The sequence below is a fragment of the Indicator indicator genome, chromosome 10 (assembly GCF_027791375.1).
Source record: "Indicator indicator isolate 239-I01 chromosome 10, UM_Iind_1.1, whole genome shotgun sequence".
In the NCBI taxonomy this organism is placed as follows: Eukaryota; Metazoa; Chordata; class Aves; order Piciformes; family Indicatoridae; genus Indicator; species Indicator indicator.
The window spans coordinates 23,184,320-23,211,558 of NC_072019.1; the positions used below are offsets into that span (position 1 = coordinate 23,184,320).

Sequence of the window (27,239 nt, forward strand, 5' to 3'; positions counted from 1 at the left end):
ATCTTTATTTGTTCATGTAAATTGCCCGAGTGGCCCTAGACTGGGAAGGGAAACACATTTTCTTCCCTAACAAAGAAACAGATGATCTCACTGGCAAGTGAGACACACACAGCATTGTGTTTACTTTAGAGTAAGTTCACTTACCAATCAAGCCACTTGACTTATCAAGCTTTTTTTTTTCCCCCCCTCTCTTTTCAATTATGGGGAAATCTCTGTCAATGAGATGAGGATGTCCCTTCTTCACCTCACACCATTTCCCATTCCTCTTCGTTGAGGTTGCTGCCCTCGTTGCCATGGCAGTGCTTTTAAGTATGGTGCTAACGGGCCACGCTCTGAAGAGGTCTGATCCAACCATAATGCAGGCTGAAATCAATAGGATTCAGTGCCTCCTAATGAAGGCATGAACTTACAAGACAGTCTGTCCCTTTGTGCTCAATGAAGACATAAAAGATCTAAGGCCAGGCACTGGAACTCAGCCAGGTTTTCAAAACTACTCAGGCCTTTTGAAAATCCAGTCCTCAGCAGAGGCTTTGGTGACAGAGCACAACTTCTATTTGATTAAAGAGCCAAATTGTCTTAACATCCTGAGTACCTGGAAATCTAGCCCTTAGATCTGCACGTACCGTATCCAAGGGAAAGCAATGCCATCCAATTACATTGTCCAGGACAGGTAACACACAATAAGCTGCTCTGCAATAACATTTCTAAAACAGCTCTTCTTAGAGATGCTCCATCCACTGATCTCCTCCTCCTACTGCAGTGATTACTCCAAAAGTAAATCAATTCCTCAGGAATCAGGACTGGACATGACCTTCTTTGACCCAAGTGAGAAGGTAACCATCAGGCAAACCACTGTTTGCAAAGGAAAAGGTGAAAAGTCTCAGGGTCTAAAACATTGATTCTACCATACTGTAGTTTTTCCCTACCCTGGAGAACCTGTTCCATATATTCCTACAAGCCACCATGAACTGACATGCTGGAGCGAAGGAACAAGGTTGCCATCCAACTCTTGCCAGGAAACTCTGGCCCATTTCTAGACATTGGACTAGTGTCCACTAATGCCTTTCCATCCCATGGAAAGCTCACGTAGCCATTTAAATCTACAACTTTTCCCAGCAACTCTGTTCAAAGTTCAGACAACCTTTTCAATCAACAAAACATAAGGCAAACTTCCAAGTCCTTTTTCCTAAATTTTCTTTTGCAGCCGATACTCCACTGACTGACTGCAAATAAATCAATGGAATGTCAGAGTGGAAGAAATGAAAGACTCATCACTAGAGGTTGTGCATCAAACAGCTGATTTTCCACAAGGCATGAGCAGGGAGTTGTTTCACAAATAATTCTCAGCATACAGAAGATGTGACCACAAATGCTCCTCTCCTAATTCACGACCTGTCGCTATGACACTCCACATAACCTCTGTTCTTAGCTGTTATTAATTAGCAGGACAGTTTTCAGCCTGGGGACTGCTGCCATGAGTGTTACCACAGCTATGAGCTAACACATTTGTAAACTCATAGTTTAATGAATTGCACATGCTACCTGGTAGTGCCATTAGAGTCTGAGGCTTTTTACAGCTTTTTCTTTTTCCTTTTCCTTCTTTTCAAGAACAGACTTCCTGGCAATTGTAGACCTGTTGATAAATCCATTCACATGGAAGGGTGCAGAAAGGCACTCTGTTACAAGAGCTTCCAGAGTTGCATACAAAGTTATCTGTGTGTACTGATTCACTTGTTTATCTGAGCTCTCCCAGGCACAGAAATATGTGAGCACACAGGAATCTCATGTTTGTTTGTAAGGCAGAACAAAACCCTGCTAGCAAGAGGAACAGGACCCATAGCTCCCCAAAGAACACAGCACAAGCCAGCTCTCTTGAAGGTCCCGAAAATAATTCTGCAGATCTGAACAAACCATAACACAAAATCTCCTCTTGCAGCTGTTGTTCTGCCACGTTGAGGAGCAACCCCTCCAAAATATCTTTCTGGCAGGCAATGTTACGGTCACTGCAATTCATTATTACATTGCAGTAGCCCAATAGAAAACGTGAAGAGCAAAACTCCCTGCTCTGCTGCAGATGAGTTGTTTCACAATGTCTTCACAATGCTTCACAATGTTAGGCAGAGCTAATTGTATACATCCACCTCAGCTTAAACCTGTTTCTGGGACTATGTGCACATGGCACAGCAGCACAGTGGGAAAACAACTATGAGTTGCAGTTGGGTGCATGGGGGTGAAGGATGCCTCTTCATGGCATCACAACCAACTGTATTGTAAGCTTGCTTGAGCCCTGGTCAAAGCTAATTAAAGCCAACAGCCAAGTCTTCTCAACCACATGGTTAACCTACAAAAATCAAAAGAACAATCAACTGGGAACACATTCTGCTGCACTATTTCAGCGGCCTGTTCCAAAAATCCTGACTGATCTCCCACTCAGGGGGAAAAAAAAAAAGGCAACAGAAATTCCTACACCATCTGAACTGAATATATAGCTATTGGCAGCTTTTGGTTTTGTGTTTCACCCTGAGCTTTCACTGGCAGGACACAGCAAATTCACTAGCTTTTTCTGAGGAACCCAAGAGAGGAGGGAGTCTGCTTGACAGAGTTATATCTCTGGCGAGGAGCAGCACTGATAATCACTTTCACTGGAGATGCTGTAAAGTGGCTCATAATTCATTCCTTTTGTACAATAAATGCAGGACAATTAAATCCAGCTCTCTTCGATGCCATGCACAGAACTCTGGGACAATTCATCATTGTCTGCTTATGCAAAACAGTGTGGAGTTAACCAAAACCCAGAAAAAGCCAATGTACTTGGGTACACTGTCTCATCACATTTTCCCACAGTTACAGTGATCCAAGGCTGTAACTAGACTGCACACAACAAAGCCATTTCCCTTTTAAGACTCAAGTTTTATTTTCCTGTGTTCATTTCCTTTTCTCACCCAGCAGGAAGACATTTTCAACACAATTGTGTTTGTATTTTGTTAACACTAGACTGGTGCCTGTGCCATACTGGACTGGAACCCAACAGCCTCTCTGCTGGCCTCTTGGTGAGACTCAATCAAGTATCTCCCTCGTTTCAGCCCAATTTTGGCAAAGTTTCCTTATTTCATTCTCCAGATCCAGTGGAAACAGATGAGGAGCTGAGAGCCTGTACAATCCTGGACACTTATGTTTAGGAGGAAATAGCATTCAAATACAAGATTTTTTCCTGATCAGTGGAACCAGCAAAGCGTATTTTCCTACAGAGTTTGGAGAATGAGCTCCTTTTCCTGAATGGGAACATTAACAGAAACTTCCTCCTCTTGCCAAAGCAACCTCTTTCCAAATAGGAACATAACCACATGAACTTCCACCTTCCATCAAATTCAAGGGACATCTGCCTATGAGTTCAAATGTTGCTAGCAGAGACGTGTAGAGTTAGGCTAGTCCATTTGATGGGATGCTGCAGCTGGTTTTCTCTCTTACTATAGACTGCCACCAAGCTTCACTTTGCGCCTCCCTACTGTTACACTTCTCAGCTTGTCATCACTGGCCTCTTACGAAGATGGCCAGAGCACTTTGGTACTTTTCTGAACAAGAAAGCTCTGAATATTAGCAAGCAGACTCTTAAAGATTGTAACAAAAAGCCAGTCTAAAAGGCAATAGGCTTTGTCCAGGGTAAAAGAGCCTGTGTTGGGGTGAAAATCAATGGTCTTTAGTAAAAGCTCAAACCTGACCTGTTCAAGTGAGACATTTTTGTCAGATCCAAAGAAGAGAACATAAATGAATCAGGGTCATGTGCTGCACATCTCTGAAACAAGGCTGATGGTACTCAGTAATCTGGAGGTGAAAAGCAGTAATGGGAAACTCAAACTATTGCTGCTCACAAGCATTAAAAAAAGTTTATGCAAACATATTCTAGTCTGACTTCTTTACCTTATTTGCAAGCTGTCAGCTTTGTGCTATTTGACATTCTTATCATTCAATTAGTCAGCAGCATCACTTAACTTCTTGATACAGTAAGATTAAAAACAAACCCAAAAAGAATAACAAATAGGACAGCAGCTAATGAGAAATAAAAGCACATTCACAAGCCAATATGTTTGTGTTCATCAGAACACTGATATTAAAGAACAACTCTTTCCTCTAAATTGACATAATCACAGCTTTTTAAAGAATGGCAAACAGCAAGAAAAAAAAAGTTTTTTCATGTTATTTCTCACACAAAAGCAATACTTCAAGATGTATTTCCATCCCTAGCCTATAAAAATGGACTTACAGACCATTTGAGAAAGCAAGATTTAACTAAACATTCTACAAAAAGCAATGACAAAAAAATGCTCAAAAGTATTTGATGTCAAGTTGTGAAAGATTTACGCTGCATAAATATGGCAATTTCATTTTAACCCTGTTTCCAAAGAACACAATGTTTGCAGGATATACTTTTGTTTTATGATCTCCCCTGAAATATTCTGAACCCAGAGCAAATTTCAAATCTATTAGACAGAAGAGTAGCTGTCTCCAAGAGAGTCCTTTCTTATATATTTTATGAAAACAGATGACTGGATAGAGACTCACTGATCACTCCTGCGAAAAGAAAAGTTGCAGGGTGAGCCTTGTTAGGGACATCAGAGACCTATAAAGATAATATGAATGCCTTAATTATTAGAAATGCCTCAGCTACAGTGCAAACCTTATTAGACTGCTGGGAATCCAAGCAAATGACCTAAAACCACAGGAAACCAAGTTCTATTAGTATCACTGCTCATGGGAAGTGTAAGTGTTTGAGGATCAGAGCTTAAAGTCCAAATGACTCCACGTGGCCAGACTTTTAGTTTAGGTAGTTATTTATGCCAGCCTGAGATCTCAATCACTCTGGGCATCTACTGCACCCAACACAGCCCTACCCACAAGTCTCTCTTGGGAATTCCCCATGTGATGCATGTCATGATCCTAACCCTGTGCAACCCTGTCTGAACTAGATGAGTTCAGAGTTTTGATGGGCAGAAAAAACTGTGGGCTTTTCTGGAAGGAGAAAAAGAGGATTGCTCCAACCACCTTCAACCTTCAGTAAACCTCAGTCTACACTAATAAGAGCTGCTCTGTCACTGTTTAACTTTTTAATATTTTATGTGCTAGTAATTAATTTCCCATGTCCACACACAATAATGAAGGAGTTTAAAAAAAAAAAAAACAAACCAAAAAACCCAACCCCCACATTGCTACCTATGTTACCATGGTTTGAAGTTCAGAGTTAGACACGTTATTAGGCTCCACAGAGGAACAGGATGAAAATCAGATTGAACAATCCAATAGTCTATTCCAGCATTAAAAGTTTTGATTTTTTTTTATTAATCAAAACAATATTTCAAATATTTATAATGATCTGAAACATTACTCATTTTTCTCATTTTATAGAAAAGCACTTCAATGCAGAAGTAAGGAAATCAATCCTGGATTCCACTAAAATATCAAAGGGAATTTTACCAAATGTCAGTCTCCTCAAGCTGCGTGTATTTGTTTAAAACATTTTGGTTAACAGCAGACTGAGGGGGCAACTTTCAGGCTAGAAGTTTTGCAAATATTTTAAGTAGAGTTTTAATTGACCCAGTTTGACATTAAAAGCACTTTTTAAACTCTTGATATTGTTAGCCATTTAAGATAAGTGGCAATAAATACAGATTAATTGTAACACATGAAATGAAATCGTCGAGCTGCGGTGGGGCTGGTGAAAAGGCCCTTTGTGTGCCTGGGAGGTGGAAGATCATGTGTTAGGGTTAGGCTAACAGAATACCCCGTCAAGCTCAGCGAGCCTTTTGGTAGCTCACGCTGTGACCAACTGCAAAGACAACAAACTTTGGGTAAAGGCAAGTGGGCTGATTGGCAGGTATTAAGAAAAACAAAAAAGGTTAGGAGGAAGGGCTCGCTTTCGACAGGAGCACTGCGCAGCGCGGTTAGCAGTCAGCCAACACTGGAGCTTTTATTGTGGGGGAGATGACTGAACAGGGAATGTAAACTCAGGAAGACAACTTCTGAGATGCTGATGTTTCAGGGAGGTGCTGAATAAATACTATAGTCTTGGTGAGTGGCCCCACAGGGGAGACTGTCTGCTGAGTCTTTCCATAATGCTAAAACACCAAAACAAAACACACACATGCACCCTTCCTATTTTTTCCAAGTCTTGCATGCAAAGAGCCAAGTTATATCAGAAAGATGTTTCAAAGGGTGTCCAGGTCTGAATCACTCATTGACAGTATTTACACATTTAGCCTGGTTGGTGCTTTAAAGGAACAGTGGGGGGGAAAACAAAATAAACCAGACACATGGGATGTCACAACATTTTTTTGGTTTTGCCCGTTTGCTGCTTCTCTTGCAAGAAGGTATAAACATCCTCGATGAAGAGAAACAAGAGCCTGTTCTCTTTTCAGTACTTCTGTTTCCTTTGCACATCTCCAGACAGGTTAGGCTTGTGAATGACTGCCCATGCACCAAAACAGCTTCCTCTTCCCCCAGCCAAAAGGTGAGGAAAGATGGAAATGTTTTACACCTCTGCACATCTGAACTGATCTCTTCAGTGCAATGACAAAGATGGACAGTTTGATCTGAGTGCTGGGATCTGAAGAGTTTACAAAATGCTTGGCCAACTTTGGGCTTCAACTGTACCACACGATGGGATGCAAAAAAGTTGCACACTGCTTTGGGGGGGGGGGGGAGGTAGGTGGGGGTGTCACAGCTTTCCCTCTCCACAAAGAAACCTAGCCCTGGACAAGTTTTCCAAAGCTGGTGGCAGAGGGTTTTCTTTTCCCTTAGAGTATATGCTAAGATGCTCTCCAAAGCATGATGGAAAGCAATCACATGTCAGTCTCCTGCTTGCAATTTTTTTCTCAGGACTAATAAGGCTCTGCCACTGCCAGCAATCAAAACATTGCTCAGGGAGCTCTTAGTACTCTGAGCAGCTTGCTCAAGGTCAGGTAGAGGTAAGGACAAAACACCCTGAATTCTTGACTCTTACTCTCAGGGTTCAATTAATCCCACTCATCTGAAAGTCAGGCATCTGTTGGAAGCCAGTTTCTAAGTTTCCTCTGTAGTCAGTGGAAAGAAGCCTCGAGAGGGCAATTATTTCCATCTTAAAATAAGAATCTGAGATAAGTGGGAGGATTTGTTCTCTGGGGGTTTGAAAAGAACCTGATGATCTTACAACAGAAGATGCACCGAACTTTCAGACACCTACAGTTCAAGAGGGAGACTCCCACCTCAACAGACATACATAATTTTCAATGCCAAGTTAAAAATAAAATCAAATTAAGAAACTAACCTTGGCTTGAGTTTCCATCAATACTTTGCTCTGGAAAGGTTTCAAATGCTGTTCTCATCACAATGTTTTCTGAGCATCTTCTCCAAATGCTAAGTGACAACCATGCCCTTGTCTGATAAGCTAATGTTGAAAAAAAAGAGGTCATGCTTTACTCCTTCCTTTGTTTCATAGTTTTGTTCCCTGTTGCTAGCAAGCTGTTTCAGCTCTCAAGGGAATGACCTTGGTTCTGGGGAAGGTGTTCCTGAACTCTGCACATAGGAATGTTGCTCCAGGCTGCCTTCTGGACTCCTAGGAGTTTCTGATGCTCTTTTCACCCCTTGGCTACTTAAGAACATTTTTGGGCATGGTTGATGGCACACTTGGCCAATTAGTGGTATTGGGCTGCAGTTTTGAGTGTCCACGACTCATTAGGTTTATAGAGACTCCTGGAGCCATGCCTCGGTCACATTTACAACCCTGCTCCCTGATATTGCTCTGGCCTCGAGAGTGAACACCTTGGTAGAGGGCAGATCAGAGGTCATATGTGGCTCCTGAGGTACTCTAGATACTAAGTATTTACTCTAAACACCACCATTTCATGCTCAAATCATGACAGGACCAAGATATGTACTACACAATACATCCTCAGGCTTGCAGAAGGATCAATAAAGTGCAGTTGTCCGTGGAGATGTGTCTCACTTCCCTCTCCCACAGTGATTCTCTGAGATCTAATAAAAGTCAGGCTCATGCTGTGCTCTTCCAGTGGATGTGCACTATGAATTTATTTTTTCTTCCATCCAATCACTTATTTTCATGAAGCATGCAAGAAACTTATTATCTTGGAGACTCTAGCCATCTGTCAAGTTTGGTTATAATCAGCCAAGAGATGAAAAAATTTACTAGAGGGAAAGACATTCACACACACCTATATACACACACGCCTGCTCACAAACACAGTGATTGCTTAAGCCTCATTTCCTTGGGAAATCAGATTAAAAATAGCATTGATGTCAATAATGAAGTCTTTATTTCTTTGGCAGATTTCTGTTCCTTTTAAACCAATCCTCCCAGTGAGAGGTACTGCAAAATTTTCAACTGGAACCAGACCAGATTGCTAAGTGATAAGAACCTCACAGCAGTTTCACTGTACCTCAAACACCTCAAGGAAAAACGCAAAGTGAATGTGAATTCTGTATAAATACTGAAAACTGGTGCTGAATTTCATACAGAGTTAACCCAGTAGAGGCATTTGATTTTTCTCTCCATTTCCCTTCAGTATATAAATACAATTTTTAAAAGTTTGCAAACCTCAGTATTTAAGGTATTTCCCACCATAACGTACAGAAAAATACTAAAAAATACTCAAGTTATTTATTTTAGATACAAGTTACAGAGGTTTCAGTCCTGCAACATTATTCCAGGAAAATGGTGCACATTTCAGTTTTGTGCCAGGGACAGAACCGAAGCTGAACTCCACCAAAATGTTGTTTAGATTGAAAAGGTGTTTGAAAGTTCTCTAGCAGAACAATTTTCAGTTGATGAATAAGTTTCTCAAAGTATTTGGTAGGTTTCATTGAGCATCTCTTGGAAAACACCTTGAGGGAAGTGATTCTGTCACTTTACTCTGCTCTGAAAAGATCTCACCTGGAGTACTGCATTCAGCTCTGGAGCCCTCAACAGAGGAAGGACATGCACCTGATGGAGAGGGTCCAGAAGACTGTCACAAAAATAATCAGGGGGGTGGAACACCTCTGCTATGAAGACAGGCTGAAGGAGCTGGGGTTGTCCAGCCTGAAGAGAAGGCTCTGGGGAGACCTAATAGCAATCTTTCAGCACCTGAAGAGGGCCTACAAGAAGGATGGAAAGAGACTGTTTACAAAGGCATGTGGTGATAGGATGAGGGGCAAGGGTTTCAAACCAGAGAAGAGCAGATTTAGATTGGATGTAGGAACAGGTTCTTCACCATGAGGTTGATGGAACACTGGAATGGGTTGCCCAGGGAGGTAGTTGAGGCCCCATCCCTGAAGATACTCAAGGTGAAGCTCAAGAGGGCTCTGGGCAGCCTGATCTAGTTGAGGATGTCCTGCTTACTGCAGAGGAGGTACGACTAGATGATCTTTAGAGGTCCCTTCCAACCCAAAACATTCCATGATTCTGCAAGTTCCAAGACAGATTCATCCAGCTTTTTGCTCATCTGCCTCCCCTTTCAAACTGACTGCCAGGAAGTCAATAGGAATAGAGCCTGGCAGTTCTGAAATAATATTTTGCCATGTTTCAGTTCACAACTCTCTATCAAACTTGTCTACCAAGAGTTAGACTTCTGGGGCTACTAACCTGCAAGCCAGTCACCTGTGGGCTTCCAGCGGTCACAGGTCTGGAGCTTCAACCAAAAGCATCACTCCAGTACATAACTGTTCTCCATTTTTGCTAATAATTCCCATATTTTCAAATTTTAGTACTAATCTTTCTAAAAAACAATTTGAAACAGCAGCAATTTCCATGGATTGGAGTTGCTTCTCACTCCCCATCACTCAAGTCCAGACTCTGGGTTTCATTAGGTCGATTGCACACAGCAGGAAGGGTGCTGAGATTCAGTTATGAACCCAAACTTTTTCCAACTTCAGAGAGCAGCTTAGCTATTGGACTTGGGCTTGAGCCCAGTTTTAGTTGCCACCAGAGCAGTTTAGTCCAACAGACCTCTGTTGCTTTCTACAGTCCTCTATAATAAAGCTGAACAGTGGCAGAATTTGTGTTTTGAATGTCTAAGAGAAGTGAATAACTAAAGTTTATGACATCTCTTCTTGCTGGCTGGAGCTCTAATTAGTTCCCTTCTGCCTCTCTGAGTAATTCTCTCTTCACATTACATTTCTGATATTTAAATACTGGGGGGCAGAGGTATATTGCACACATGTTTTCTTTTCCTTAACACATCTCTTCTGATCTACCAGAAAAAATAACAATGGAACTGGGATTTAATAGGCTTATAAAGAGGGTATTGATGTTTTCCAGTAATGTAAAAGCAGCAGCCTAGATTAAAGAACTGGAATGACAAATAAGTGTTGTCTCATCCAGGTGCACATGCCAGTCACCTTGATGTCAGTTGCAGAACTACCATTAACTCAGTGAGAATAGGATCTGATCCCAAATCCATAAATCCTTTCTCAGCAAGTTTGTTCTGATGGTATTCCTGGCATAGCCATGACCAAGAAAACCTGGAACACTCACAAGAACGCCCATTTTAATGAGATTTCCAGTCCCAGTTTCCATACCAGTAAAAATTCTCAAGAAATCCACATAAATTACAGCCAAGCTTTTTAAAGCTTCCAGCTTCACATCTACTTTTGCAAAACAACTAACTCCAGCCAGCAGTCTTGCCCTGTCTTTCCAGTGTATCAAGAAGATCACTAGTTCTTATCCATACAGTCCTCCTGCAATTTGGCCTTAAAACTGGTCAGAAATGGCTTGAACCTGTAGCAGACCAACACCATGAGCAGTACAACCTCATTCCTTGCTCTACTGAATTCCCTTCCCAGCTCCTGCTCTAACAGCCTGAAGCTCTGACAGTGGAGCTGCAGGGGACACAGCTGTAGTGTTCTAGGACGATTTGGGACATCCATGCCCCTCTACCAGAGTAAGCACCCAGGCAGAAAGGACAGCAGAAAGCAACATGAACCCATGCAAACCCTGTCAACTTGCATTAACATGAAACAGTGCTGAAGGATTTGAGCTAGCACAGCAGCCTCTGATGCTGAGCAGCCAAAATTTCCTTCTGCTCTGGGACAACAACACGCATCTTAACCACTGCAAATAGCACACTAAGGTATCCCAGCTGAGACAAGACCCTTGGATCCCGTGCAATCTGTATCCTGTTTGCTTTTTCACAAACACATCCCACATAAGCCTCAGTGTTAGTGGGATGTCGAGAGTCTTTGGGTTCTTCACATTGCCCTTTTAAAATCTTCCCAATAGCAGCATTAAAGCTGGTTGGGAATTTTCTGATGAGACGCTTTTGGGATGGAACGTGATGAATTACCTGGCATTCATATATTGATTTCAACACTCCTGTTATGAAGTCTAGAGTTATATAGGACCTCCTCTTGGTCTCCTGAGAGCTTACAGGGTGGCCTGCGGATCCACAGCAAGCTCTTGCATATGTGCGTGGGTGAAAGCATTTCATCCCACATTTACACCCATTCCTGTTCTGCAGAGTACTTGAGCTTGGGTGTAAATCTTTCGTGAGTCTTTGCAGTTCTGAAAAAGAGAAAATTTCTTGAATTATGTCTGTGTTTTTACATCTCAAATGTTGATGAGAAATACAGCAAGAGCATAGCCAAAATCTCTAGATTATAGGACAGGAGGGGCCTATATAGATTTCTTTTCTTTGAGAACAGGGAGGCAGAATTAGACTTATTCAGAAGAAATTGGCACAGGCATAATAATAAATATGATATGAAAATGTCAGGGACCCAGAGGAACTGACATTAATGTATGCATTTCTTTAAACCAAAACCCTACTGTGCACAGGCAGCCTTCACCATTCCTCAGAGGAAGAATTAGACTAAAGATGGTTGATGTATACACTGAGGTTTGCAAGGCCCATTTTACTTGCTTTTAACATTCACTTGAATACTTGCAATTAGCAAATGTAAAGGCTTGGGTTTGGGTCTGTACTCTCCTTCAGAGGAGCACTGATGAAAACATGTGTGAGAAGTGACCAGGCAGGACACCCCATAGAGGACAAAGAATGCTCCACTGGACTACCAAAGCAACTCCAGGGTTTGCCTATCTTCCCTCAGCAGTTTAGGTGGCAACACACCAGGAGAAGCAGCAAAGTGCAAACCCAGTTACACCAATCTCTTCTTTCCCTTGCTATATCTCTTGCCTTCCTAGGTTGGTGCAGGGGAGAGCAGCCTCAAGATAGCTCTCACCATTGCATATGCTGTGCTGTTTTTATATGGTTAATATCCTTGTATACAACGAGAGTTATTCCTCAAATGAGAATTATGGGAATCAGCCTTTGGAAGAGCAGTTCCCTCTTCACAATAGGGCTTCCCTAACTCAAGCACTCTCTTTGCTGATTTAAGCTTCAGGTGAAAAGCAAATATTCAGGGGCTTCCAAACACTCCTATTATGGGAAAACCAATATACATTTTAAAAGTTTCCTTGATTTTTAATTTATTTTTTATTTTAAAAAGATGTGGGCTGCATTTACACTTGGAACAAGCTCTTCCCCAAGCAGAGCATCTTCTGAGTGTCTGAAAAGAGAATCAGACATTGCCTTTTTAATGCTGGCTTTTAAATGCATCAGTGACATGGGGTTGGTCAAAATTTGTATGCAAGTCTATTTTTAAAAGCAAAGTGACATTTTGTCTTAAAAACCTAAGAGCAAAAGTCGTCCATACACAAACCCAGGCCGGCCTCACTCTAAGCATCTGGATGCCCAAATAAACATGAGCAGCAGGAATTCAGGCATCTGCAAACTGTTAATTCACCCTTTTCTTCTTGTTTGTAGGCTCGCCAAGTTCAATCTCCTGGTCGCCAGCTTCTTGCTCCACTGAGACAAGCGGCTGATGAACTGTGCTGGTGATGTCAGTAGCACCGCTCATCAGCGCTGGACCAGCACGGCTGACCCAGGGGATCAAGCCTCTTTATGTTCCTGCGTGCAAGTGCTTGCTTTTTTCTTTCTTTTATGCTTTACAGAGGATCCAAGACAAAGAATGGAAATAGGAAAGAGTTACACAGTCCTCAAAGATGAAGGACTGGACTTCCCATGCTAGATCGAGCCGGTTCCTAGTGGCGCAGCAGTGGGTGTAACTTCGTACCCGATTTGCACACAACATGGTGTCAGCTCGGGGTGCAAACCAACTATTTGCATACTCAACATCTGTAAATCCCCAGCCCTCAGTGTGCAGTTGGATGGCTGCCTCCAGGCATTTCCCTCTTGAAAACAAAACAACACAACCACTTTCAAGTAACATATGTGAACCTGAGTGCCAAATCTGGTGGCAGGTGCTAATGGCTTGCACAAAGGCTCTCTGGATTTTAATTACTTGTGTTTAAGCTACATATAGTAACCATCACTTCCTTTCCCAAACTACCGAGTAGAAAAATGGTTTCCAGTAACAAAGGGGAAAAAAACACCACAACTCCACCTCCCCCCATTTTTCTCCCCTACACAACTCAACAGGGATCATGTTCCATCTCAGTTTTGGTCACCTTTTTAGCCAAAGAAGCAGCATGTTTAAGACAAGTACATCATCTGGGTATCTCCTCAGGCACCTAAAGCTGAGATATGCTTTAGTTTTTAGAGAAGAACAAAAAAGGTCTTATCTCAGTGGTGACCAATACCTACACAAGACCTTGGAGATGTCTGTCATTTCCTACTCATTCCAGAAGTTGAAGGGTGAGTCTATTCCTATCATTGGTATCTCCAGTATCTAAAATGATCCATACTTACATTCCCTTTGGGAATCCTTTGTAGACAGGAAACAGGGGAAGAAGCCAGAGCTGAGGACTTGGAGAGAATTTATATTCTTGCTATGCTCTCACACCAGCCCTGTCCTATAGAAAAGTTGCACAGTTCTCTTATTCCCTACTGAAAACACCCTTCTGAGTCTCATTACAAAGATTCACCAGATAACAATATTACATATTGTTTCCAAAGTCTTTTGTAAATGTTGTTTGAGAGGTTGGATTAGATAACCTTGAAAAATCTCCAACCCCAACTATTCTATGACTCTATGACTACTGTAAACAGTCTAATTTATGACTATCAGAATCATTATTGATGACTCTGCCTGTCCAATACTGGATGAGAAAACTCAAGGTGAGAGGTGGAGTGGGGAGGGAGAATTCACCTGTTTTAAGCAGGGACATGATCAAAATCTGCTTCAGATTTTCCTCCTCTGGGATGAATTCCTCTGCTTTCATGGCAGCACAAAGACATGTACAACAGAGCCTGTATCTATTTTCCTTGCAGAAAATCTTGGACATTTAAACTTGATGCACTAACAAGTAGGTACCTCAGCCATGGAAGCCTACAGATGAGCAAAAGAGGTCAGACTGCCACAGGCATTGATCCCTGTTAACACACACTGCCTTCCACCACACCACAGACAACAGCCCAGGTCTTCTCTGACCTCTCAGCTGCAGGGGGCTGCCTGGACCTAGTGGGGTGGGAAATTATGTGCATTCCTCCACTGCAGGACTGTGGGTCCAGAGACAGTTTGATTCCCCTCTTGCTGTGAGAGATACTATGGTACTTGCATTTCAACCCTCTCAGCACTAAAAGAATATTCTCCATGATATATTTATTATGTAAAATTTATTATTTAAAACAACCAAACCCACTGCCTTAAAGCCTACTGATTTGGCTGCTAATAAACTTTGTGAACCGGAGCAGCATCCCAATTTCTAAACCAGTAAATTCCACTTCTCAGCAACAAAACTGACAGCTCTCATAAAAAGCAAGAATGAAATGCAAGTAAGTAAAACATCCTAAAGGAAATTATCGTTCAAATTAACTGCAGACATAAATTTATCCATCTGTTATCATAAGTGTTACTTGAAAATTATTTGCCCATAAAAATGAAATAAACCAGAGTGATTTTTTTTCTTAAACATTGACTTCATGTGTATAGTCTTAGCTGCCAAAATATTAACTCTTTTTAACAGCCCATGTGCTCTTGGCTGCATCTCTTTTTCTTGACTGTAAATGGACCTTTATAACATGTTTGTATCTATCAAGTCTAAGGTGCTTCACTGTTACTATGGATTAATAATTCCTAGGAATCCAGGATGGATTTCCAAAACATGAAAACCAAGCAAACCCCCAAGTTTTACTTGAAAGTACTCTATTTAGCTACTTTTACTCATTCAAAGGGGAAAAACTACCATGTCTGTTACCCAAAAAATATCATTTAACTGTGCAAACAATAAATGCTGTTTCATTACTGGAGTACAGTTACTGTGAGTATAGGGATGGTGAGATTTCCACAGTAAGTCTGAGTAAGGTAAACCCTGGCAGGAAAAGAATGAAGTGTACAGAGTTGGGTATAGAGCTGGGTCCCATTTAACCCAAAGCCTGTATTTTTCTTGGAGAGGAGAAAGAAATGAATATAGAAAGAATAAATGGCTATTTTCACTTCTATGTGCTTTATAAAGGAATAAATTAAAAGTCTGAACTACTCCAACACATTTAAATTGTGAGTAATGCCATAGAAGTTGGAGAAGGGGGAAATCTACTGAAAAGTACACTTTTTGTTTTTGAAAAACGGCAGAAAACTGAAAAGCTCCATTTAGAATTGTGCAATTTTCTGTTTTAATACTTCCAACTGGAATGAAAAATAAAATCTTCCAAATGCATAAAAATGCTTTGCTTCACTTTGTGGATCTAAAACCTGTTTTATCCCAGCTTGCCTAGATATTCAGATAAATGCCTTTCCACTCCTTTAGCTCCAGGACTTCTTTGGGGACTTTGATGTCTCACAGCCTCATGCTCAGTTACAGAGCAGACTCTGAGCCATCTCTCCTATGATGCACCCCAAGATCTTAGCAGCCCAGCTCTAAATGGCACACAGCAAAATAGTTTAACTGGGAAACTCAGTTTACAGAGGAGAACGATGACACGCAAGCACTTGGGTTTTTAATCAACATCTGCAAGAAGTGGACTTACATTTTCAGAAGCAAACAGGAAAAAAAAAATGTTTTCTCCAAATGTTCAACTTTCTACTGAAAAACTATGAGCTGAAAGACTTTTATTATCCTGCATTGAAAGCAAGGCAGGATGAAGACAAAAATTCTGTGTAAAAAATAGCTAATAACCAGGCCATAAATATACAAAGTTGCACAAGTCACTAAATTAATTGATTGCTATATTCCAACCAGCCCAATGGCCACAGCTTGAGTAGGAAATAAACATTCAGAGACACAACAGTGCTTTTCCCAGGGTGACTCCCAAGTGGCAATCTGCACCAACTTCCACACCTCTATTTCTTGCACCTTTCCTTGGGTTTGATCCTCTTTTAGCTGAAACTAGTGGGAATGTTTCCAGTGTTGACCTGACCTGCCAGATCCAGTGGGACCTGGGTGTGGGAAACTATGATGAAGACTACGAAATCCGGAAACAAATTCATAACATATAGTTAAACTATTATTCATTCATTAGCTCCAATCTCTTCAAAATACATGAATTAACACAGAGATTATGCTCAGCATATGAAAAATATCTTTTGGAGTACATACTTCTGAATATATTTTTCAAGTTATTTCCCCTCCATCATGTTAGTCCTAAATATGCAGAATCTTAAAGTGAAATAACTTTTGCACTGCTCCAAGAGCAAAAGCACTCTTGCAGACTTTATCATGTCTGTCCTAACCAAAGGTGCATTCCTATAATTTGTCACTTCAAAATTCATGAAATGTGAAAAGTCTCAGCTTTCATTAAAAATACCTTTCCCTTTTATAAAAAGAAAAGTCAAGCCTTCAAAGTTTTAGAAAATAATTTGAATTCATGATTCCTTCACATACAGGAAAAAAAAAAAACCAACCAACCAAAATTCAAGAAGTAGAAATAAGATTGCAAGATAAGAAAATGTATCAATAAAAGCCACTCCTACAATTCAGACAATGAAAAAAAAAAAATAAAGAGCAAAACAACAAAAACCTTCAAGAGAAAAACTGCATTTGAATCATAAAAGAAAATAAACTTGTTTGTATTTTGGCCACACTGAAGTTTTTTCATCAAAAAAATGAATAATTTTCTCAGTACTTACAGCATGAAGATAGAAAAACCCCAAACAACCCAGAGAAGAGAGTGAGAATTAATGTACTTAAAATAGTGATGGTCTGTTTTAGTAAGCAAGGGCAAAGGGATGCTGGAACAAAGAACCCAACCAAAACAAAACCCTTTCCCTGGTGTGTCCTGCATCCTGGTTTTCAACAAATCTGGCTCCATGTGTCTGTTCTGTCCTGCTACAGTCAAGTGTTGGGAAAAAGAAATAACCCAGCAACAAAGGCACTTTTCAACATCACCAAAAATGGAGAGTAAAGGATAGAATAAGGCTTGCTTTTTATAATCTAGCCTTTCCAAGTGATATTGCCCAAGAATTTCAGGTAGATACTCTGAGACGGGGACAGGCAATGAAAACTCAAACCTCCCACTTAGATACAACCTTCTATATAGAATAATGTGCAATTAACATCCATTTGCTTCATTTCATTTCTGTTATTAGCACATATGAATAGCTGTAGTGGACTGGATAAATGAGGCATCTTGACCAAGATCCTATCTCAAGCTGTGGTCTGTAACTGATGCTCAGGAATAGCATCCACAGAGGAGGGCAAGTGGGCAACTACATTCATTTTATCCTCCCAGCTTCATTATGTACTGATGAAGGGACTTCAAAACTGGAGACTACATCAAAACCATCATGTTTGATCACTTCTGATAAACCTTGCTCCATGTGTTAGACAAGTTGTTTTTTATGACTCCCTGTCCAATTACGAATCACCATGATATATTTTCCTACTGTAAAAACAGTTAAGCAAAACTGCATGGACAGAAATACCAGGCAAGTCTGAGATTAAATAAGCTTGGGAAAAATTCAGTCTGGACACACTCAAAAAAATAAATACATCAAAATGCACGTATCTCTGCTCAACCCCACAGTCTTTAATCAAAATTCCCACTCAAGTGAGTAGTGAAAGGCGAGTTGTTGCCAAAGTTCATGGTGAGAGCCATGGGATGAGAAGCAAAGTTCTGTCAGAAATGAGAAATTGTCAAGGAGAGGGAGCAGGAGGAGCAGATCAGTTCTCAGCACAACAACCTCAGGCTGCCTTGAAGTCAAGCAGGCTCAAAGAGCCACTTAAGCTGGTGCTCAGGACCCTTGCTGAATTGAGGCCTGAACAGTTACCATTTACATTCTTATCACACTGAAATGGGAATTCTATTGAAAAGGGAAAAAAAAAAAAAAAAAAAAGCAGGGTGGAGGGGGAGAGAAGGGACAGTAGCATGTGCTGTCACAGATTCTCACAAGTACTGCAGGCATCTCTGTTCTGCAGACTCCATGGAGAGAACTTAAGCAGGCAGCAAGACACATTGGATTTTTATTTGATGACTTAAAGGCTGGTGTTTAAGCACACACATACTTCGTGCACATGTGCAAGCTCTCAAACCAGCCAGTCTGTACAGACACACCACCAAAACAGCTAAGTTACCCATTGAGAAAGTCTAACTACAGCAGCTCCAGAGGGTTTGAAAGCCCAGACCCACACACGTGCCTACGCCACAACAAGGCTTGTGTTCCCACAGCCACTGCCAGCACTACCTGGGCTTACAGATTCAGAGACACTCAACCATGGTGTGAATGTAATCCAAGCAGCCCACAGGCTGGACTGGGAAGGAAACAAACACAACAGTGTGAAGAGCATCAACAGCTTCACATTTCTACAACTGGAGAGCAAACAAAGCCTGTCCACAGCCTGGCTGGACCCTGACCCACCCCCTGCACCAACTCACTGCTTTTTAGAAGTAGATTTAGACAAGCAAAAGCCTTGCTGCTTCAATTGTACTACAAAATCCTTCTACAGGACATGAGACGAAACCCTGAAGCATTCCAATCCATTTACCTCCAATCATGATAACCTAGTAAAAGAGAAATTTTTTTGCCATACCTGCTCCAAAGGCAAAGAAGAAGCTCTTGTCTGTGTTCTCCCTTAAAAGTGCCATCACTCTTTTCCCCATCCTCTCATTCCTCTTGTAGATGAGCTCCTGTCTGAAGTAGCTGTCTATCTCCTGAGCTGTTACCTGCTCGTGGGGTGGAAGTGTTGTGTTGATGAAATTAGGGACCTAAAATGGAGAGAGAAAGAGAGACTGCAGCTCAGGTGACAGTGCTTAAGTAATCCCCCAAAGACCATCTGTTTTCATCTAGCCTTATTTAAACCACCTGAGCATTACCATCCTACAAAAACAAAACAAAGAAAAACCCAAACCAAACTGAACCAACCCAACAAAACCCAACCAAGCAAAAAACCAAACCAAACCCCCACAAACAAAACCAACCAAACAAAAAACCCAACAACAACTAAAACTCCCGAACAAACAAAAAAATAACCCTGAAACATAAAGCCTCCAATGCCTCAAACCCTAGAGGATGAGAGCTTGTTAGGTTCTCAGAGCTCTACAGAGAAAAGAAAAAAAAATCATCAGCCAACATGCTTAAAAACAAAAATTGAAACTAGTATGTTACTAAATAAAACACCTTCACTTTGGCTTTTCTCTCTTCCTTCAGCAGAATGTAGCTTTAGATGTTACATTTGGGTGAGTTACTAAAACCTTCATTCTCTGCTTGTCCAGCACAGTTAATTGGCTATTTAATGCCAGGACAAGCCCTGTGTTCTCAGCCAAGGTCACCACCACCTTGAGTAAGGCCTGAAAGATTTGGCTTGTATGTACTCCTTTTTAGTAACCTAACAGTTAAAAAACTAGGAAAGGACAGCAAATCCAGACATAGGAAGATGTAAACAAGGTAACCCCCCTCATTTTTCTTTCAACTTTAGAAGCTACTAGGACCATGCATTGCAACACATAAATCCCTGGAACATTCCTGGTACTTCTGAGGAAGGGATTTTCACAAGAACTGCTCCTTCTGTCCCCATTTGGTTTTTTTTTTTTTTTTTTGGTTTTTTTTTTTTTTTTTTTTTTTTTTTTTTTTTTTTTTTGAGAAGAGGTATTTATAGACACAGAATAAATGTTGAACCCCCCAGGACCATTCTAGTCAAGGCAGCAGACCCAGGAAAGAGCTAACTCAAACTACAATGGACAGACATGCCAGAAATCTCTGATTATCAGGACAGGCAACTTGAGGTGGGGAGGGTCCAAGGTCTACCATGGAGCTTACGGCTTCAGCAGAGATGTGCTGAAAGTGGGCAGTGTTTGATGACTGCTAGGAGCACCCATGCACCTTCTGGCAATGTCTTGTGCTTCACCACTAGAAAGCAGCTGAAACTGGAGATGTCAGATTTGAGTCCCCAGGTACATGTAAAGCTGCTGGGATTTCCAGTGTTCATGTGAGTTGGTGGTAATGATGTCCACTCACAGTCCATAAGGAGAACATCCCTCACTTACTGTGCTGCAACACTTGATGGCAAGAAGAGTTGCAATGTTTAATTCTTTCTCTGGTTTTCTATTATACCAAATACCTGTACTCATTTTCTAAAACTTGCCTTCAGTCTTTGTTTTTTCAGCACACTTCTTACCTCCCCACTTGGCCACACGATTTTATCTCAACAGTTTTTGTTTCTTCCCTCCCTCTTTACTCATAGTGACTCTCCAAAAGCTCTCAGAAAGTCTTAGGGAAAGAACTGATTCCATCTTGCCAGTGGCTCTTCTTGAAGATTTTTCATTGTAGCCTCATCTACAGCTCTCCTAATGTGTTGGGGACTGAGCAATGGAGAGTTCTCATCGTGCATTATGCAGAAGGACAAATCTCTGTCTTGCTCTGGATTCCCACCAGAGGTTGTACTCAGCTGTGGGAGACAGAAATGGGCATCACATCTGAGTCATGGAATCCCATGTGGTTGGAGTTAATACTGCTGCTGGCAGTGACCTGCCCTGCCCTGCCCTGCCTACTGGTCCACCTTTATATATGGTGTACATATGTACATGTGTATATACTGGTCCATATGTATATATGAACCTGATAGACCTTTGATTGCCCAAATGACTTTGCAATCTGCTTTGCCAAATGACCAGATTTCTCACAGCACATTCCTTCTTAAGGGTTCAGTTGCATTACCCTGAGTCATTCCTTCCTCCAGGCTTTCCAGCATGGCTTGGCTTTGTCAGTGTATCTTGTGAACTCCTCAGAGCATGGCAAGTACTTCGCACCTTGTTTTCAGTTTAGCCCTTAGCCAGCACTCAACAAATAATAAGTCCCATTAAGCCAGACCTATTGGAGACACCAGTTTCCTGTTACTACACAAGGAAGCTGCCTCCATGTCTGGCAAGACTGTGTGTTTGTCTCAGAGGGACACAGGAGCCTGGCCAACATCAGAGGGGTAAAATGCTGCTGGCTGCAACAGCAAAGGATTTGATTCCTGGTGAAAGTCAGGGAGAGATTTTTATCATAAGAATAAAGTCTGAGGCACGAGCTGCCATTTTATACTTGCAATAACCTCTGCAATGCAAAGCTGTAAATCAGTTAGTCCAAGCAGCTATCACAAGCCTTTGTATCTCCTTAGTATTAAGACTCTGTGTTTGATGGGTTGAAGTAGCCAAGTCAGGAGAGCATTCAGAGACTAACGTGGAAGGTGACATTTTATGGCAACATCTCAGCATCCATGTAAGAGAAGTCTCTTCTTCCTTGCTTTTGGTTGAAGGGACGTGAAGGCTGGGAACTGAGGGGACCTGGTCTCAGACAACCTGAGATGCTCTGGGGAAGGTATGTGACAGCATTGCCTGTGAGGACAACCTGCTCTTCCTAAAAGCAGGAGCAGCAATGCCAGGGGATCAAATGGCTTTGTTCATTCCACTCCTACCTGGAGAAAGCTTTAACACTGGATGTCTAGATAGCCCAAGCACAGGACTTAGAATCATAGAATCAGTCAGGGTTGGAAGGGACCACAAGGATCATCCAGTTCCAACCCCCCTGCCATGCCCAGGGACACCTCACACTACAGCAGGCTGGCCACAGCCTCATCCAGCCTGGCTGCAAACACCTCCAGGGATGGGGCCTCAACCACCTCCCTGCACAACCCATTCCAGGCTCTCACCACTCTCATGGGGAAGAACTTCTTCCTCATGTCCAGTCTGAATCTCCCCACTTCCAGCTTGATTCCATTCCCTTTAGCCCTATCACTCCCTGATAGCCTAAAAAGTCCCTCCCCAGCTTTCTTGTAGCCCCTTTCAGGTACTGGAAGGCCACAAGAAGGTCACCTCGGAGCCTTCTCTTCTCCAGACTGAACAGCCCCAACTCTTTCAGTCCGTCCTCATAGGAGAGGTGCTCCAGCCCTCTGCTCATCCTGGTGGCCCTTCTCTGGACACCTTCCATCATGTCCATATCCCTGGACTTGTGCTCAGACCTTGACCAAGAGGGTGTCTGCCAAGAAGGAAAGCACCTTTCTTCAGCTTGGACAACTCCATCACTTGCCAATCCCTACAGTTTGTTCCTCCTCTTTATCTAATTTAAAATACAGTCCACAAAAAACAAGCCATTTTCCCCCTCTCTTTCTTCCTTTTCTGTGGGAAAGAGAGAGAAATTTAAAACCAAGGACTAGGTTTTGTTGACATCTCTCATGCTTGTCCTGATGCACCTTGTGGAGCCCTGCATTTCTAATTACTGCCCCAACCCTGGCAAAAATAAAGCATGCACGCATGTTTTATGCATGCATGTGGCAGAGGAGAGATGATAAATGCTTGAAGTAAGTATGCCCACACATAGCAGAGCAACCACACTGTGAGCTATGACACTGGCCCCATTAATCACCTCCTCTCCATTCTGTATCATGGTTTCTTTCCACAGCTGGTGACATACACCATGCCTGGCTTCAAGAAGGCAGCTGCTCCTGTTGATTCAAGAAACCGTTTGGGTTCCTAACCACCAGACAGGGATCAGGAAGTCAAGAAACAGCCACATGAAATTAGGAAGCTGTTAACTGCAGCCTAAATTTAAGGGCTTTTTTATCTGAAAAAAAAAAAAAAACCCAAACAAAAAAACCCACCAACAAACCAAAACCCACCAAAAAACAAACCAACGAAAAAACCCCAAAAACCCAAACAGAAAATATGTTGTTTAAAAGGATGAGCTAAGGAATGCACCAGAGGGATGCACCTTCTCCCCTACACTTTATCAAATGTTTTTGGTTCCATTCAGTGAAAATACTCATTTTAATGAAGAGTATTTGTTGTTTTGAATTGAGTGAATGGATGAGACACCTCCTGTGCCAGCAGGTGAGGGACTGACCTGGTAATAGCTGAATACTGCTACTAGTACTTAAATGCACAGTACAATGATCTGACCGTTGAAAAATCTTAATTTCTGATTTTGCTGCTCATCTAGGACAGCAGCAGCTGGGTCAGCAGGAAAACAGTGCTACCTATCTGTGATGGTTTGAAACTGTCTCTTTAATTTTTCTTTGCACTATCACCTGGAGGGCACTCACTTTGTAGTGGATACACGTGACAAGAGATAAATAGATTCTTTCTGTCCAGTCCCTGCAAGCCATGCAGTTTTCCAAGAATTTAACCAATTCATATATATAAATTAATACACAAACCATATATTTCTCATGGAAACTCAGAAATACATTTCATTCAGAGGTGTTCAAAAGAAAGAATATTTTGTTTGCCTGAAGCAGCTAGAACTCATTTTTTTCTGCTCCTATTTACTTTGAGTTACAGCTGTCCTATAAACAGTACAGACAGACCCCAAATGCAGTCATTAGGTACACACAGCGAAGCTTTGGAGGTTAAAGGAAGAGAATATGAGGGGAAAAAAATAAATTGAGTCTTAGCTTTGCAGAAATTTCTTCCCCTCTGCACTGCCTGTGTAATTTTACTCGAATCAGTATCCCTGATGGAATGTATGTGTGGGGAAAGCTCTGCACACACGTCTGAGCTCACAGTGCTGTGGGATGCGGGCCATAATTCTTCACCTTTGAAGTCAGTGGGAGCCTTGGGAAGAAAAAATGAGGAGGGATTGTGGAGTGGTTATGACACTACCCTGAAAAAATGGTTCTGTTCCCATGGGCAATACAAATCTCTTGCATGATCATAAGCATGTCATTTGGGTTTAGACCTTCAAAGGAAACTCAGCACTTAACCTCCACTAAGGATCTTTGAAGCACTTGGCTTTATTGCTCCTGTCTCTCAAAAGTCCATCTGTAAGATGGGGACAGCAAGGCTTTCAGACTTGATGTTACATACAAAGCACTGTTTGAATCTTGCTGTTGAAGGACCTAAAGGAAGATGCAAGGTCCAAGATGATGCTCAGTAGTGACCTCTCTTCCCACAAATCCTTGGTGGAAGAAGGTTGGGATTCTGCTGTAATCATTAGCAAAAGAGCTAATAACATACTTTAGCTTAGAAAAATGCATCGACCATGTGCCAAAATCTATGTTCTACTCTCAGTTTTGTCTGCAAAGAAATAAAAAAAAAAAAGGAAAATTTAAAAAAAAAGTAAGATAAAAGCCAAATATGTTGGTGCAGTCTTTTATCACATTTAGGGCTTACTGCCACAGTTCAGCTGAAAATTAATAAACACAGCACTGCATTTAAGTACTTTTTTTTTTTACTATTTTTTTAATATTCAGACGAATATGCTGGGCAGAGGCACAGTGTCAGAGCTGTGAATATCTACCTGCAAATAACTCTTTGAGCACATATAAGCACAATCAACTTTGGTTACCATTTTTCTTTCCCCTGCTTTGGACCTATTTGCCTACTCGATTCAGCCCAGTATCAAATCACAATCAGATGTGGGGGAGTAGGTTTATTGTTCCTGCTCCTTTACATGACATTTCCCAATCCTCTGATAACCTTCTTCAGCCTCGTTCTGTTCCAGTGATGCCAGCCTAATTCTGGAATGTGCATCAAACTGTTCTGTCAATGAAAAGCCAGTACTGTCAACATCAGACTACAGGGCTGTGTGCATTCTCTTGCCTGTGTGCAGGCATAGGTGGTCTTTGGCCATAAGTCTATCTGCAGATGGAGAAAAGGAAGTTGAGATGGGGAAATAGGAAGCCATCCACTGCCATAGTGATTCTAAAACCTTTCCTGCCATTATCTTCCTATACTTTGTTCAGAAGCCTATCTTGGCTTCTGAGATTCTTCTCTCCTACTGTCTCTTAATCAGCAGATAACTAAAGGCTTTCCAATCTCACCTCCTGCACAATGTCCAAACACCAGACTTCTGCAAGTAAAGTATCATCACTCATTCTTGCAGGGGAATCTCTTAATAAAAATACCTTATTTCTCCTTCTCTCCCCAGAATATTCATAAGCAAAATAGATAAAATAGGAAGTTGCACAGCCAGGGTCACAAGGGACATCTATGGAAAGGAGAAGAGTTGGCCATCAGCTTCCTGAGTTCCAGTCCAGCACCTCAATACAAACCCCATCCATCTTTCCCTGACAGAAGGGCTCAGCCTCCATGCTAGCAATCCTTATCTCCAGTTGTTAGCAGGGAGTTGTTCCCAGATCCCTCCGACTACATTACTTATATTTTAAAAATATGAAGATTGGGTTCTCTTTATTAGTCTTGCAGTTATGAGGTTTATGTGGGCAGAGGCCACAAGACAAGTGAGGGATCATGCTTTGAAGGATTTCCCTTTACCACATGGGTCAGGAACTTTTACAAGGTTGACAGCACTATGCAAGATAAGGATCTCAAGAGCTGACAGCATGGCTTACCAGGGCTGCCATGGAGCCAAAGCAGCATCCTGAAACCTATTGGCTTCTCCAGCAAACTGAATGGCCCTAAATTCACACCAGCCCCTCTTGGGTCAGAGGCTGACATGTGATCTCCAGTTATCATTTGTTTATGAAGGGAGGATACCCTCCCATTAAGCAGCCTTGACACAGCATTGTGGATTTTACTGCAGTGCAGCAAAATACACTGCTCTGGACTTGGAAGACACCTGTTTCCTTCTGATTTATGGACCCTTCTGGCATCCGAGAGAGCAATATCCGCTCACTGCAGCCTCTGATACAAAGGATTCAAACAGAGTGATGCGAATGGGCTGCAAGAGCAAACATCTCCACAAGGAGGACGTGGCTGCAGCAGAGGTGAACACTGCTGCCAAGTCCACTGGTTTTCCTCCAGCACTCCTGAGTTTCCATTCTGACAGAGACCTACAATGGCTAGGGAAGGGAGGTTTGTTAAATCTGATTTAGCCCAAAGCTGGCAGCTGCCAAGAAGATGAGCTTCCAGCTTTTTGTAGAAACAGGAAAGCAGGAAGGAAAACGGTGCCCAGTTCAAGCATGTTGTGATTAAGCCATTTTTGCTTTCTTTGAAGTACCAAAATGTAAAGTAATATGTAACTATTATAAAAATGTAAAGTAATACTTCTTCACAGAGAGGGTTATCAAACATTGGAATAGTCTGCCCAGGGCAATGGTGGAGTCACTGTCCCTGGAGGCGTTTAAGCAGCCTGTGAACCTGGTGCATAGGGACATGGTTTAGTGTTGACCCTTCAGTGCTAGGTCAAAGGTTGGACTGGATGAACTTTGAGGTCTCTTCCAACAGGATATTTTCTGTGATATTCGAAGCCTGTTTGGACTATAAAAGGAGTATTTGACTATCAAGATAAGTAAGTTCCATTACTCCTTTCCAACAGCAAACATCTATCGGAAACGGGACCTGAGCAGATGTTACAGGCACACCCAGCACATTTTGGAGGCCATGGTCAGCATAGCCACGTTGATTTGGTGGATTTGGCACTGCTAAAATGGTTTATTAGAAGCGTACCCTCACACCAAACTTGGATACAGACTCAGACTGATTTGAAGTCACAGAAAGCTTAAATATATCCCCAGTTGTGTTCCCAGCCTTGGCAGAAAGCAGAGCAGTTCCCCAGGGACAACACTCACTGCAACTGAGGGCTTGCAAATTTTGAGCACATGTCACCAAGCCAGTCACACTTCTCCCACCCATGCTCACCCACCAGCCACACTGCCCTGCCACAGCCACAGAGCCCTTTGGGAAGTCCTTTTGGGGTTTGGACCAAATCAGCATTTCCACGGCTGGAATATTTTCCTTCATGTCGTTTGGCTTAGCATGAGTCTGTAGTGTCCCAAAACCTCTAAAAGCAAAGAACAGCCCTGAAAAACTGCAAGGCAAAAAGAGAGCCAGCTCTCCCTTGGTGGAAAGTGCAGTCTTGTGAACCAGGGGCCTAACAGAGAAGAGCTCATGAACCCTGAACTATTTTCCAGCTCTGATTCACTGAAACTGGGATGCATTGCTGCA

General features: G+C 42.0%; 1 protein-coding gene across 1 annotated transcript in view; it reads right to left on the reverse strand.

Moving 5' to 3' along the window:
• The window catches only part of TRABD2B (TraB domain containing 2B), a 292,610-nt gene that overhangs the window by 96,875 nt on the left and 168,496 nt on the right, over window positions 1-27,239 (reverse strand). The window contains exon 4 of the mRNA XM_054384439.1: window positions 18,950-19,124. Within this exon, the coding sequence (XP_054240414.1) occupies window positions 18,950-19,124 (175 nt within the window). The remainder of the gene's footprint in view (window positions 1-18,949; window positions 19,125-27,239) is intronic.